Raw genomic sequence first — 14,769 nt, 5'->3', positions numbered from 1 at the left:
AAAAAAGACATGAAACTTAACAGAAAAGTGGTTACATTGCTCACAAACTCAGCATCTCTTAAACTCATTGAAAAAGTGTGAACTCTTTTATTGAAAACAATAAAAACAAAGCAAATAAATTGAAATTGCAACCTATCCTAACTGAGGTTCTACTACTCCTAAATAAGATTCCCACCCCCACACTTAAATCACACATTGTCCACAATGTGAGGCACAAATCATCAAATAAATTAGACAAGTGTAATAAAAGAGAAAGGTTAGGAAAAACCAGGGATCAAGGGAGCTGGCGAGGCATGTAACCTGGTAATGCTCTGAATCTGCTATCACCTGGGTCCGGTGGAGGCCTTGCATTAAGAGGAAGCTCATAGTCTTGAGGCACAACAACGACAATCCACAAGTCAGGTGGCTTTGGAGGGATCTCATCTGCAACAATCTTAACAAACTCAAACTGTTCTCTAGCACCTTCAACATGACTCATGACAATGTTCAGTTTGAGTGAAAACTTTTTCCAAGCATGTGTACCACCTGAAATAAGAGTAAATAAAAAATTAGTACATTTAACATTCAACTCTTTGTCTGGAGGCTTTGGTAGAGGTTTCAAAAAGTAGTCCTCCATGGCAATTGACTCCTTGCAATCAACATAGTCTCCAATAAGCACAACTTTTTCAAAAATATCTAGATTAATTAAAAGCGGCTTATGTGGAAAAATTGCTAATTTAGATCCACATTCCACATCAATCTTCTTAACTTCATCCCCTGCAAAACAATTCTTAAAACCATCCAACAACTTATTTTCTTCTTCACCAGGGTACATCTTCTCACTCTCATAAGTTCTATGTGGAAGAGGGAGATGTATTTCTTGTTGGTTGGCTTCATCATTAGAATCTGCAAAATCAAAACATGTTGGACTATCAACACTAGTATCAAAAGCAACATTGAATTCAAGCTCACTAACATCACTAGAACCATCAGTGTTAGCATCAAGATGAGTATCAACATAAGAATTAACTTCATCATCTATCTCCGCATAAGCTTCATGTTGCAATGTGGGAGCGCGTGCAACTAGCTCGTTAACTGGAGCTTGTAAATATGCAGTATCTTGCAGGTGTTGATCGGCATTTGCATTGAGATTTGCAGACATTTGGTTCAACATGTCTTGAATTTCTTGCAATATGGAAGGTTCCTCGTGTCGAGATTGTTGAAACTGGGCTTGGTTTGCTTCATATTGCTTTGAAATGTCTTCCAAAAATTGTGGTGGATCATTCCAAGGTTGATGAAATTCCTCTTGTGAATGATGTGGATCATGAAGAGGATATTGAAATTCCTCTTGCGGATAGTAGTATGGTGGTGCATAAATAGGCTGCTGGAATTGCCCTTGTGGATGATAGCAAGGTGGGTCACACAAAATATTTTCAAAATTCTCTCGTTGATAACATTGAGGTGACTCAAACTGTTGTTGATGGCTCTTAAGCAACATTTGTGTAACAGAAAATTGTATCTCGTCGAGTTTGGCTTCTAGCTTATCAAGTTTAGCTTCCATCACTGTAAAAACTCCACAGATTAACACTTGGTTTAGTTTTTTTTTTTCACCACAAAAATAAAACAAACAAAAAAAATGTTAGTGGAAAAAAAAAGAATAATAAAAGAAAAAAAAAAGAAAGAGTTAGTAAAAAAAATATTGAACGAAACCTGAAACAATAAAACAAAAAAATTAGTAAAAAAAAATCTAGTAATAATAAGAAGAAGAATAATAAAGAAGGGAAAGAAAATAGAGAAGATAGCAAAATAAAATAAAAGAGAGAAAAGATAGAGAAATAAGAATAGAAGATAATGATATAAAAATAGAAGATAGGAAAGAGAATTAGAAGATATGAGATAGAGATAAAATGTAAGGCCCAAGTTTTAACGCTTTGGATAAGTGAATAAAATAAAAGAGTTTATTTAATTAAGATAAATTTGTGAAGGAAAAAGGTTCAGGAAAAGTCCAAGAATTATCGAAAAACCGATAAGAGTTATAGCACGACTAACATACGCTTAATCCTAGGTCAAAGGTATTAGTGAATAGTTAATTTATGCTTTAGGACACGATGGAAACTAATTCCAAAAATCCTCAGAGAAATGTTAGAACTTCTCTTTTCCGTCCTTAAACAATTATTTCGATGCGAAATCCTGGAAAGTACGAACGTCAAATTCCAATTCTCGGAAGTTTGCCGAAACGGAATCCCTGATAGTTCGAGAAACCTAAGATCGACAGACGATGAAGACTTTTTCTATTCGGAGCTGCAAATGAAGATTCCACCCGCGTTCTCCTATTTCTCTCATCATTCCTAATCTTTCTTCAGAAGGAAGTTTTCTCATCCGACGATCACTGCAAAAAGTAGTTTTTCGGGATAAACCGACTTACACCGACTTATGCCGATTTTGGATCTTTTGGTTTAATTCCAAGAATCCTGTTTTGAGTTCTGGAATTCTGTCGCCAGAACCAATCTTAGAATTCGCAGAGGAACACGCAGGAAAAATCGGAACCGCGAAAAAATCATTTTTCCGCTTTTTCCAAAACCTATAAATAGCTTGAAAATTAGATTTTTTGCAAAAAAATACCCATTTCCCTCCCCAAACCCGCGAGCACCTAGAGAGAGAGAGAGAATCCGGATCTTCGTCGTTTCTTTCCCGTTTGCTTCACCGATCGTCGCTAATCGAAGACCTCGAGGTAGGTAAACTATACTCTCCTTCGAATCGTCGTTTCTGTCCACTTCTCCTACGACTTTCTGAGTTCAAAATTTTGAGGTTTTTGAAAAACTGTTCAAATACGCTGATTTCAGTGTCTAAACTTCTTCCCTGCATGCTCCTGAGCGTGTTCTGCGGATTAGATTTTGTCAAATGTCGACGAAATGCCGCCGGGATCAATTTCTACCTTAAATACCCATTTTTCGGTAAAGTCGCAACCTTTAAGCTCTAATCTATCGACTTGGCTTAGTGCTAGTAGGATTTGTTGTCATAAACGTCGTTGTGGATGTCCCCATCCAATTTGTTTTTCAAAAATCCAGTTTTGAAATTCTGAGTTTAAAATAATGACCAAACTACCCCTATATCAGTTTTCGATCCGAAAATTTTTCCGAGCTTAGAACCGTCTTAGTTACGGCGTATGTTAACCTAGGAACCAAGTTTGATCGAAGAAAAATCGACCCTCCCAATTAAGGAAAGTGGCCGAGAGCTATACCAAGGGGGGGAGGAAATCCGACTTTTTCGAAAACTTGTCTTAACGCGTTAGATTGTCGTACCGCGGAGTTTGTAATGTACCGTGTAATCCTAGGACTTATCGTTTGCTGAGTTTCTGATTCATCGTGTTAATTTCCGTGATTTTTGCTTAAGGTTCTGTTGAGGAGGTTCCTGGAGATCAAGGCGAGGAACGTGAAGGAGTTTGTGAGGAAAACGCTGGAGGAGCTACAGGTGAGGGCTACTCTCTGAATTACTAGATAATGCTTTAGGTGTCGATTAAATTCGACTTGATTTATGTGTTTTGCACCTAATTGCTAAATGTCTGAAATGATTTCTGAGGCTTCGGCCGAACTTGTTGAGTACTTGATGCCATGATATTGTGTGCTAAATGATTCACATGCTATGTGCTACATGGTTAACTTAGGATGTGTTGGAATATGCTGTTTATGCCTATTGGTTGAGCTGTTTCATTGATGCTATTCCACTCGTGCCTATGTTTCTGGAAAGTGAGGATTACGGGCAAGTCATGCCGAATTTTTATGAGATTTTGAGAGAGTTTGAAAGGACGAACGAAGTTCGGACCTTGTTATATTTTAATGGATCGAGACCTTCTCAGAAATTAATTGGGATTATGGGATCCCTGAAACTCATAGGAAGTATCATAAGACTAAACGAAATCTATTTTCTCAAAGAAAATTCATAAGACATTAATCAATCTCTAAACCCCTTGAACAATGATAACAACTTTAGATAAGAGCTTAGAGCCTGAATATTAGTCTTGAAGATATGAGAAGTGTCGTCGAGTCCAAGTTTTGAGGAACTTACAAGTTTTCGAGTATGTTGATACTCTTTTGCTCGATGAGCAGGTTAATGTTTGGCTATCTAAAGTTTAGCCGGGAACTTTAAGTTCCAAGTACTTCGGTACCTTTCCGCTCGATGAGCAGTTTATTGATTGGCTATCTAAAGTTTAGCCGGGAACCATGAGTTCCAAAGTACATTCTTCTTCTTTTGATTAATTCATTTTGTCGCAGAATCGACATTTGCCTTAGGGTATTCTTTTTAGAGACTTTAAGTTATTTAGAACACGTGGCGACGTGTCGGGTGAGGTCGGAGACGTTGTTTGGCTAATCACTTGCATTCATGCACTCATTTTGAGGTTAATACACGGCGTGATACCGGACCTCGGTGGATTCCAAAATGGTCATAAGACCCGGATTTCCATATTTAGGACACTACGGTGGTCCTTAGTAGCAGACGGAATGGCAGACCTACGGGTTCACTGCTGATCTGACTACTTTTGTGTGGTGTAAGAGGCGCCCGAGCGGAATGGTCCCACTTTGGCCGGTGTTAGGGCTGACTCGATGGAGTCCATCCTTCTTCCGGAATGCATTTTGTTACCCAGCATTGCATTTCATGCAACATACATGCTGACTTAGTTGCTGAGTGTGATTGGTACCTGTTTATCCTATTTGAGGCATGCTACCTGTTATTATGATCTTTTATATTCATTGTGAAATATGCAACCTTAGGATGTTATCCCTAAACTTATAAGCCTGAGAGGCTAAATAATTATTATCCTATATATCTGGTTTTATTATTTATATAATTCTTTGGAGTTGACCCTCGCGCCTTCTGTGTGTGTTTGGGCGGACTACGCCATTGTCAGTTGAGTGTGGCGGACTGGTACGAGACGGTCGTCCCTTCGGGGGGGACCAGGTTTGAGATGTTGGACCAAGACACCCCGGGCTCATGGGTGGTCGACCCCGCCGGCCACCGAGCTATCTATTCGGGGCGAATAATGGAGGATCGCATTGACCGGATACCAAGCCTGACGCACGGAGTTTGGAGGCACTACACTGTCAGCTTCAACTTGCCACCGGGTGTACACTGCAGGACTGGGCGGCAGCTGTTGATTTGGGATAGGATGCAGAACCCGCGCGACCAGCTGTGGAGACCGATGCAGTCATCGACATGGTCGTCTTGGATTCAGATTCAGATGACGATCTTGGGGATGCATAGTTGGGATTAGTGTAGGAGAAGCGTCTTGGCTCTGATGTTCAGTCTTTCGTTTTGGGCAGGGTAGGTCCCCGACCTTTAGCTTTTCTTGTGGTTCTCTTTACGGAAATCACAGAGAGTTGGTTGGACTAGGGGGTCTCGTTTTAGGCCATCTGGGCTGACTTATTCTCATTTTGAGGGTTTGTGTTGCGGACACTTAATCCTTTCTTTTGAAATGTACCTTTTGCCTTCGGGCGTTACTCTCTTTTGCTGTCCGTCACTGGAGGTTTACTCGTGACGTGGTTTACTACTTACAGCGGGGGCTGTAACTATTATTGTATATTAGTTTTGTTATCTTCTGTTGTCAAGCTCTATTTCTTTCAGTTTTAATTTTGTATTATCGAGAAAAAAAAATATTCACGTTTTTCCGCATTAAGTATTTCTTTTGGTTACGAAAGTGACGCCACCGAAATCGGAGTGTTACATAAAAGATATGAGATAGATATATAAGATATAGATACAAAATAAAAACACAAGCTACAATCTAATAAATCAAATCAAATCTAATCTAATCTAATAGTATATACAGTATTTTTTTTTGTTTTTTTTTTCAATAGAAAAAAAAATTAATATAATAAAAAAAATACTCTAAAACAATCAATAATCACTGAAGCCCCCGGCAACGGCGCCAATTTGACGAACGCACTGTCGCGGGTGCGTGCCAAAGTATTCTGCTTTGAATGCAGTACAAGGTGTTGAACACCAGGATCGATCTCACAAGGACTCGGTGAAGTATTTATTGATAATAGAGTAAAACAAAGCAATTAAAAATGGGTTTGATTGATTTGATTGTAAAGTAACAAACAAAACTTAAAAGAGATTTAATCAGATAAAAGAAAGTGTTAGTCCTCGGATTATAACAGTCAAGTGCAACAAACCCTCATTGGTTACAAAAGATTAATTATTCCTTATTGTTTCCCTAATTCGTGAGAGTTGATTAACTAAGCGAAAATCAATTCACAGTTTCCTAAACTAAGCGATTAAGAAACAATTACGAACTAACATGAACTAAGCGAACATGCATCAACTCTTATTTCTAAAACTACGGAATTAAGCAAACCCTAGATCAGAAATAGAGATGAAGAGAATTAATAAAGAAGAAATTTGCATTAAGAACAGAACCTCAAGTTTGCAAACACAGGAATATTAAAAATCCTAAGACTAACTATGGAGTTTAGCAACTCATACTAGAAAAGATGGAGAGAGATATTAGGAGAAGGTGGAGGAGGTGATGGTGAGATGTGGTGAGGTGGTCAGGTCTAACAAAAGCCTAAACTCACTTATTTATACTAATAAATAAACTTTTTCATCAAGTAACAATCTTTGTTATCTAAATCTTTTCTAAATCTTCATAAAATCGAGCCCACATAAAGGAGTAAGCTGCTGAACAATCAGGCATTCGCGGGTCCCACAAGAAGTCTGAATCTTCAATTGAGGTAAACATGAGAGTTGTAGCTATTTAAGTCAGCTTCGCGGGCCTTCAATCGGATCCTGATTCAGAGTTCTGTAGCCCAAGATATTATCATTTTAGTGCAGATTGTTCCAGACTCGCAGGATTAGCGACAGCACTTTGCAAGGCCATTTTGACCATGTTAGAGGCTTGTTCTTCAATTGTACTGAACATTAAAGTTGTAGGGCTTCGAGTTATCTTTCCAATGACATATTATTCGTTCAATTTGGATATTTGTAGCTCCAGATTCAACCTGTTCTAGCAAAACAGTTATAGAAACTAAAAGTGTAGAATTAAAGTCTTTTCCATGAATAATCCAAATAAACACTAATGGTCAAAACATGGCTAAGTTATAACAATTAAGCACAAAAATGTATATAATGAAGCTTAGAAAGACACACGTAAAGTGCATCAATTATGCGTTTATCAAATTTGATCGAGGCCGTACCCGATACAAATAATTAATTTATAAAACTGTAGTAACTAGGAAGTGACTCCTAGGTCGTTTCCCAAGGATTATCGTTCGACACAGATTCAATATTAAGAACCCTAAACGCACACACACTGGGGGGTTTTGTGATTCAGTTCGAAAGATTAGCAGAAAGTAAAAACAGATTAATATGATAAGTAAAGACGGACGAATCCCTTCGTTCAGTATATCGCTGCTCAATCACGGGTATCTAAAGATCAATTCTTGTTATTAGTTTCCTAGTTCGTGAGAATTAATTAACTAAGCGATAACTATTTCACAGATTCCTAAACTAAGCGATTAAGAATCCTTTACGCCCTAATATGAACTAAGCGAACATACATCATCTTCTAATTCGTGAACCTAAGGAATTAAGCAAACCTAAGCCAGAAGTAGAGATCAAGAAAACTAATCATGCGAATTCTATTAAGCACTATACCTCAAGAGCGCGATATACTTTGCAAAGGAATTCGTTCGAAAGGAATTAGCCTTCCATGGATCGGGCGAATTCAACAATTATATTGGAGAAAGTAGGGAATAAAAGCATAAATCCTAGCAGCACTCTAATAATTACTGAAATTCGAAATTGCATAAAATAATAATGTAGAAGGTAAAGGTCATTGTTTCTCTCAGCACAAATCCTTAAATAGGAGCTGAGATCACAAATCCTAATCAAAATCAAATCCTAAAAGATATCAATAAATCCTAATCAAATCCTAAATATAGAGTTTTAAAATAACAACCTAAATAAGTTTGAATCTGAAAGATATCAAACTTAATTTATTCCGAAATTAAATCCTAATATTTCCTAAAATACAATCTTCACTCCAGCACAATCAAATCTTCATTCCGCAAATCTCCAAAATGCCCTTGATGTCAAATAAAACCTGAAAATAAGAATAAACGTAATTAGACCAAATAATAGAAATCTCTGTCAAGCAAGGTCAATTAATTACGAATAATCATTAATAATGACAAATTAAGGCTATATAAAATGGGTAAAATATTGCTCATCAAATACCCCCACACTTAGCCTTTTGCACTCCTGGGCAAAATGAAGAATTAAGAACATGAAAACCAATTTGTAACTGGAAGTGAATCATGCAATAACCTAAAAGATCACATACTTAACAATGAATCCTAGGAAATGTAGAGAAATGGGCAAAATCAAGTGACGAATCAAAGAGACAAGAAATCCATGAATATCATCCAAACATCCAAGCATGTAAAGTAACCAATCAAACCAAGAGGTGAGAACAAAGATGATAGAACCTCACAAGTTATGCTCTCAAAGTGTTTACACTCAAGTGTTTAAGGTTTGTGTTTACGCTCAAGGCACTTCATGAGAACAAACACTACCATAGGCTTGACAAGACGCTAACATCAACAATCAAAAACACATGCACATAAAGATCAAAAAGGACTTTTAAAGGTTGTAATGTGGCCAAGGACAAGGTAGGATAAAATATGGGATAAGTAGCTAAAATCTTAGGAAATAGAGGAGCAGTGGGGAATAAGTAAGAAGTAAGTCAAGATCAACCCAATTTCAAAGCATAAGATTTGCACTCGAGTAGGGATAAGCTCGTTCCTCTCATTCTTCACTACGGTAAGTCCTGTCTTCTTAGGGACCACTTGAACTGGGATCACCCAAGGGCTGCCAGAGATCGGATATATAATTCCAGCTTGTAGCAGCTTGGTGATCTCCTTCTTCACAACATCAAGTATCACTGGGTTGAGTCTCCTTTGTGGTTGTCTTACTGGCTTCGCTCCTTCTACCAAGAGTATTCTATGCATGCACATGGATGGACTAATACCAGGAATGTCAGCTAAGGTCCAACCAATAGCTTTCTTGTGCTTCTTTAGTACTTGCAGCAACTTTTCCTCTTGATTTTCATGAAGGGTTGAGGAAACAATGACAGGGAGCTTCTTATCATCCTCCAAGTAAGCATACTTGAGGTTATCTGGTAAGGGCTTAAGCTCCAATACGGGTGCCTGCAAAACAGATGGAACCAAACTAGCAGATACAGTTTCTGCAGCCTGCACTTCAACAACTGGGTTAGTGCAATCAGATTTCTTAACATCTGAGTCAACAACAACAGTGTCCAAAAATTGATCAATGCAAGAATCACACATTTCAGTAGCAGTACATGTATGACAAGTGTATGGCCCAGTTAGTGAAGGAAAATCAGAATCATGTAGGAAATCAGATTCATGTTCATCAAGCATATCATCAAGCAGTTCATCAAGCAAATCAATATGAAACACAGAATAATCTTCAGGTGGATGTTTCATAGCATCAAAAATATTTATCCTAACCACAATATCACCGAATTCCATAGTCAGTGTACCAGCATAAACATCTATCTTGGTTCGGGCTGTCTTCAAAAATGGTCTCCCCAAAATGATAGGAACTGTATTACGGGAAGATCCTTTTTCCATTTCAAGCACATAAAAATCAGCAGGGAAAACAAGTTCACCAACCCTAACCAAGACATCCTCTACCCAACCAGCAGGGTGTGCCGTGCTCCTATTTGCTAATTGGATGACAACACCCGTAGGTTTCAAAGGTCCAAGTGAAAGTGATTTAAAAATAGACATAGGCATCACATTAATTGAAGCTCCTAGATCTAGCATGGCATTTTCAAATTTAGTATCACCTATGACACAAGGAACAGAAAACGTACCTGGATCCTCACATTTTTCAGGAACATCAGAAACAGGAGCAGGTTTACCAGCTTTACTTATGATTGCGGAAACGTTTCTCCCCATGCAAACTCTTTCATTTCCTTTCAGATTCCTTTTCTGAGTGCATAATTCTTTCAGAAACTTTGCATATCTTGGAATTTGCTTGAGTGCATCAAGTAGAGGTATGTTCACCTCCACTTTCTTGAATATCTCCAAGATTCTCTTATCTACCTCTTCCTTCTTCTTGCTTGGCATAGCTTTCGGAGGGAATGGAAGAGGAATGGAAGGTGGTTGTACTTGGAAGGTTCTTGTGGCAGTGGTCTCTGTCTCCTTTTCAGGTTCAGGCTCTGGCTCTGGTCCATGATCTGCATCAATTTGCTTCCCCGACCGTAAGGTGATGGCGCTCACATTTCTTGGATTGACAACCGTCTGAGAGGGCAGCTTATCAGAATTCTGGGACCGTAGCTGGTTTATTGAAGTAGCCATCTGTCCTATCTGGGTGGTCTGATTCTGAAAGGAGGATCTGGTGTCTTGTTGGAACTGTATGTTTTGGGCTGTCATCTGCTTCAACATATCCTCCAATGAAGATTCTTTAGATTGCGGTGCAGCAGGGTTGTTAGCCTGTTGTTGCATTGGAGGAGGAACATACATTGGAGGAGGAACATATGGTCTAGCATTATTCTGAAACGGTGCTTGGGCAGGTTGTGACTGATCAGACCATCTAAGATTTGGATGATTTCTCTAGCCAGGATTATATCTGTTAGATGACAGATCATAATTTTGCTGAGGTCGATTATTGAAAATGTTGGCAGCATATGCTTCAGGATTCTCATTTGTAGGTTCCTGCAGAGAAGGACAAACATCAGTATTATGGTCTTTAGTGCAAATGCCACAAACCTTTGCCTGTTGTGAAGGTTTATTCTGGTTCATGGCCAATTGAGTAACCAAGCTGGCAATGGTTTCCATCCTCTTCTCAAGCTTGTCCATCCTTGGATCTGTCCCAATCTCATTAACAGTTTTAACAGCATCATTACTCCTTGTGTGAAACTGCTGAGAATTAGCAGCCATCTTCTCAAACAACTGCCTGACTTCAGTAGGAGTCATGTCATTCAATGCACCTCCACAAGCAGCATCAATGAGATGTCTCTCCATGTTGAGCAAACCCTCATAGAAATACTGAACTAGGAGCTGCTCAGAAATCTGGTGATGGGGGCAGCTCACACATAGTGTCTTGAATCTTTCCCAGTATTCATGTAGAGTCTCTCCATGTAGCTGCCTGATTCCTGAGATGTCTTTTCTGATTGAAGTTGTCCTAGAGGCAGGGAAGAACTTCTCAAGAAACTTTCTTTTCAGGTCGTCCCAGCTTGCAATGGACGAAGGAGGCAGGTTATACAGCCAAGTCTTTGCAGTTCCCTGAAGAGAATGTGGAAAAGCCTTCAAACAGATATGATCTTTGTCAACTTCAGGAGGCTTCATGGTGGATATGACAGTACGGAACTCTTTGATATGCATATGAGGATCTTCACCTGCAAGACCACCAAACTTAGGCAATAAATGGATTAGTCCAGTTTTGAGTACACATGGTACATCCTCAAGATACTGGATACACAAGCTTTCGTAGGTGAAATCAGGTGCAGCCAGCTCCCTTAATGTTCTTTCTCGCGGTCCTTCTTCAGCCATGTTATCAAAAACTGCAACAAATTCAGAATCAAAATCAAGGTCAAAATCAGAATCACTTGAATGAGGATCAATTACAAAAGCTCTAAGTGCTCTAATTAACCTATGAAACTCTCTATCTATTTCAGAAATTAATGGATGCACAAACCCAGGATTTGCCCTAGTCATGCAACACTAAGTATCCCAAATAGAATAAGAATGAAAGTAAATTTTTTTTTTTTTCAAAACCCTAAAAAAACTTTTGGCGGAAGGCCGTTTTTTGCGTTTTTAAGAATCGATCTCATGGCGTAGAGGTCACAGATGGATTGGAATTTTTTTTCTACCCCAAAAACATATATAATATGTTGAATTTCGAGTTCTGGAGCAAAAGATACGGCCGTTTGAAGTTACAGCCTAATTATCCTTCAAAAAATCACTATTCCTTACATTCAGCAACAAATCCAGTACCTGCGTCAGAGATCGAACTTGTTAATACTACTACTAACTAATACTACTACTACTACTAATAATATTAATACTAACTCTATTGAACCTTTGGCAAGGACGATAATCCCCAGCAACGACGCCAAATTTGATCGAGGCCGTACCCGATACAAATAATTAATTTATAAAACTGTAGTAACTAGGAAGTGACTCCTAGGTCGTTTCCCAAGGATTATCGTTCGACACAGATTCAATATTAAGAACCCTAAACGCACACACACTAGGGGGGTTTTGTGATTCAGTTCGAAAGATTAGCAGAAAGTAAAAACAGATTAATATGATAAGTAAAGACGGACGAATCCCTTTGTTCAGTATATCGCTGCTCAATCACGGGTATCTAAAGATCAATTCTTGTTATTAGTTTCCTAGTTCGTGAGAATTAATTAACTAAGCGATAACTAATTCACAGATTCCTAAACTAAGCGATTAAGAATCCTTTACGCCCTAATATGAACTAAGCGAACATACATCATCTTCTAATTCGTGAACCTAAGGAATTAAGCAAACCTAAGCCAGAAGTAGAGATGAAGAAAACTAATCATGCGAATTCTATTAAGCACTATACCTCAAGTGCGCGATATACTTTGCAAAGGAATTCGTTCGAAAGGAATTAGCCTTCCATGGATCGGGCGAATTCAACAATTATATTGGAGAAAGTAGGGAATAAAAGCATAAATCCTAGCAGCACTCTAATAATTACTGAAATTCGAAATTGCATAAAATAATAATGTAGAAGGTAAAGGTCATTGTTTCTCTCAGCACAAATCCTTAAATAGGAGCTGAGATCACAAATCCTAATCAAAATCAAATCCTAAAAGATATCAATAAATCCTAATCAAATCCTAAAGATAGAGTTTTAAAATAACAACCTAAATAAGTTTGAATCTGAAAGATATCAAACTTAATTTATTCCGAAATTAAATCCTAATATTTCCTAAAATACAATCTTCACTCCAGCACAATCAAATCTTCATTCCGCAAATCTCCAAAATGCCCTTGATGTCAAATAAAACCTGAAAATAAGAATAAACGTAATTAGACCAAATAATAGAAATCTCTGTCAAGCAAGGTCAATTAATTACGAATAATCATTAATAATAACAAATTAAGGCTATATAAAATGGGTAAAATATTGCTCATCAATGTTCATCAATTCATAGATTTGAAAAAACATAACTCTATAACTCCAAATCCACCCTTTACTTAGGTAAGTTAAAACTCCAAAAGCACATCCGAATTCCTGGGAATTAAAGGTGACAAGGATATCTTGAGTTCAGAAATGAACCAACATTGCGTGGTTGTCATATTCAGTTTAATGTTTAGTACCTGACTTCATTAATCCAAAATGCAGTCACTACAGTTTTGCATTCAAATTCAAATTCAATAAATTAAGATGCTCTCATACACAAAGCATTAGCAACATGGAATGAAGCTATTTGAAAACTATGCCTTGCCTTCATGACTTGACAAATTAGCTCATCTTGTCGACTAAACCTTAGTTTTCGTTGACTAAAATGAGATATTATTTTCTATTCTTACCTGCCTTCCTTGCATCCTGGGATGGTTAATTTATTAACCTCGTGGTTTAGTCTACTATCACTCACTAAATCAATTTGCTCATTAAAATTCATAAAAGCAGTACATAAATCATATAGCTTAGCACTGAAAGTTCAGAAAAGGCAAATTAAGTGTGTCGCAATTCACAAAGTCTGGTCTATTAAAACCTTCAGTTTTATAGTATTATGTATAGTCATTCTAAATGACTTATTTCCACATTGCCTGGCTGTCCTATAATTAGTTAATTATAGGGAAGTAAAAATCCAAAAGTTGGGATGTTTCTAGTTGATTACAAAAAGTATGACAAAAGGTTAATTGGCAACTGTGACTTTAATTAGACACTCCTAATCAATCATTAAACATGATAGCATGATGAAACATGCATTTGTTAGACTCTGAAAAGAACATAGGTTTGAACTTTGAATTGTGTATTCTCCTGCTGGAGAATTCTGATATAAATAGCATAATACAATCCCTGAAAATTTGCTAAATTGCTATAACTGCTATCCTACAACTAGCCTATTCTAATTACAGAATTACATAATTACAGCTCTACAATCATTGTTTAACGATGGAGAAGGAAGGCGATTAATAAGGTGGGCAGCAGTGGAGAGAGCTTCGCACCAAAACCTTGAGGGGACAAAGGATTCCAACATAATGGTGCGGACAACATAAAAAAGATGACGATTTTTTCTTTCAGCCACACCGTTTTGTTGGGGAGTGGAAGGACATGACCTTTGAGATAAAATCCCATTTTCTTGCAAGAATTCTTGGAATAAATGAGATGTGTACTCCCCCCCATTGTCAGAACGAAGAACTTTAATTTTTTAGGAAAATTGGGTCTGAACATAGGCATGAAAAAATTTGAAAGCAGAGAAGACTTCACCTTTAGAGCGCAAAAAATAGACCCATGTGAAACAACTATAGTCGTCTATGAAAGTGACAAAGTACTTATAATTAGCATGATGCTTCCATTAGAAGAGGAACATAGTGGTATGCGCATGGTGCTTCCATTTTCAGAAATTGGGTTTAGCTTCTTGTTGGGTTATTCTAGAATTTGAAGGAAAAGCAAATTATCACTCAGGAGCTCGGGCTCTAGACGATTTACAAAGAAGAGAAGTCTTTTCAATAATTTTCCAAAGAGGGACCTAAGTTAGACGGCGATATAAAAACA

The 14,769-nt window shown here is 37.8% G+C and overlaps 2 protein-coding genes across 2 annotated transcripts; both read right to left on the bottom strand.

Moving 5' to 3' along the window:
• Positions 1 to 8,681: 8,681 nt before the first annotated feature.
• LOC130736375 (uncharacterized) lies at positions 8,682 to 10,529 on the bottom strand. Its single transcript, XM_057588210.1, has one exon. The coding sequence runs from the start codon at positions 10,527 to 10,529 to the stop codon at positions 8,682 to 8,684; it is 1,848 nt and encodes a 615-aa protein (XP_057444193.1).
• A 90-nt stretch (positions 10,530 to 10,619) lies between these two features.
• On the bottom strand, positions 10,620 to 11,723 carry LOC130736374 (uncharacterized). The gene has a single exon (XM_057588209.1). It carries the CDS (start codon positions 11,721 to 11,723, stop codon positions 10,620 to 10,622), a length of 1,104 nt encoding a protein of 367 aa, XP_057444192.1.
• Between the last annotated feature and the right edge of the window lie 3,046 nt (positions 11,724 to 14,769).

The sequence above is a fragment of the Lotus japonicus genome, chromosome 2, assembly GCF_012489685.1.
Source record: "Lotus japonicus ecotype B-129 chromosome 2, LjGifu_v1.2".
NCBI classification, from domain to species: Eukaryota; Viridiplantae; Streptophyta; class Magnoliopsida; order Fabales; family Fabaceae; genus Lotus; species Lotus japonicus.
Note: the sequence above shows the minus strand (reverse complement) of the source record. Positions and strands in the feature narration are given on the sequence as shown.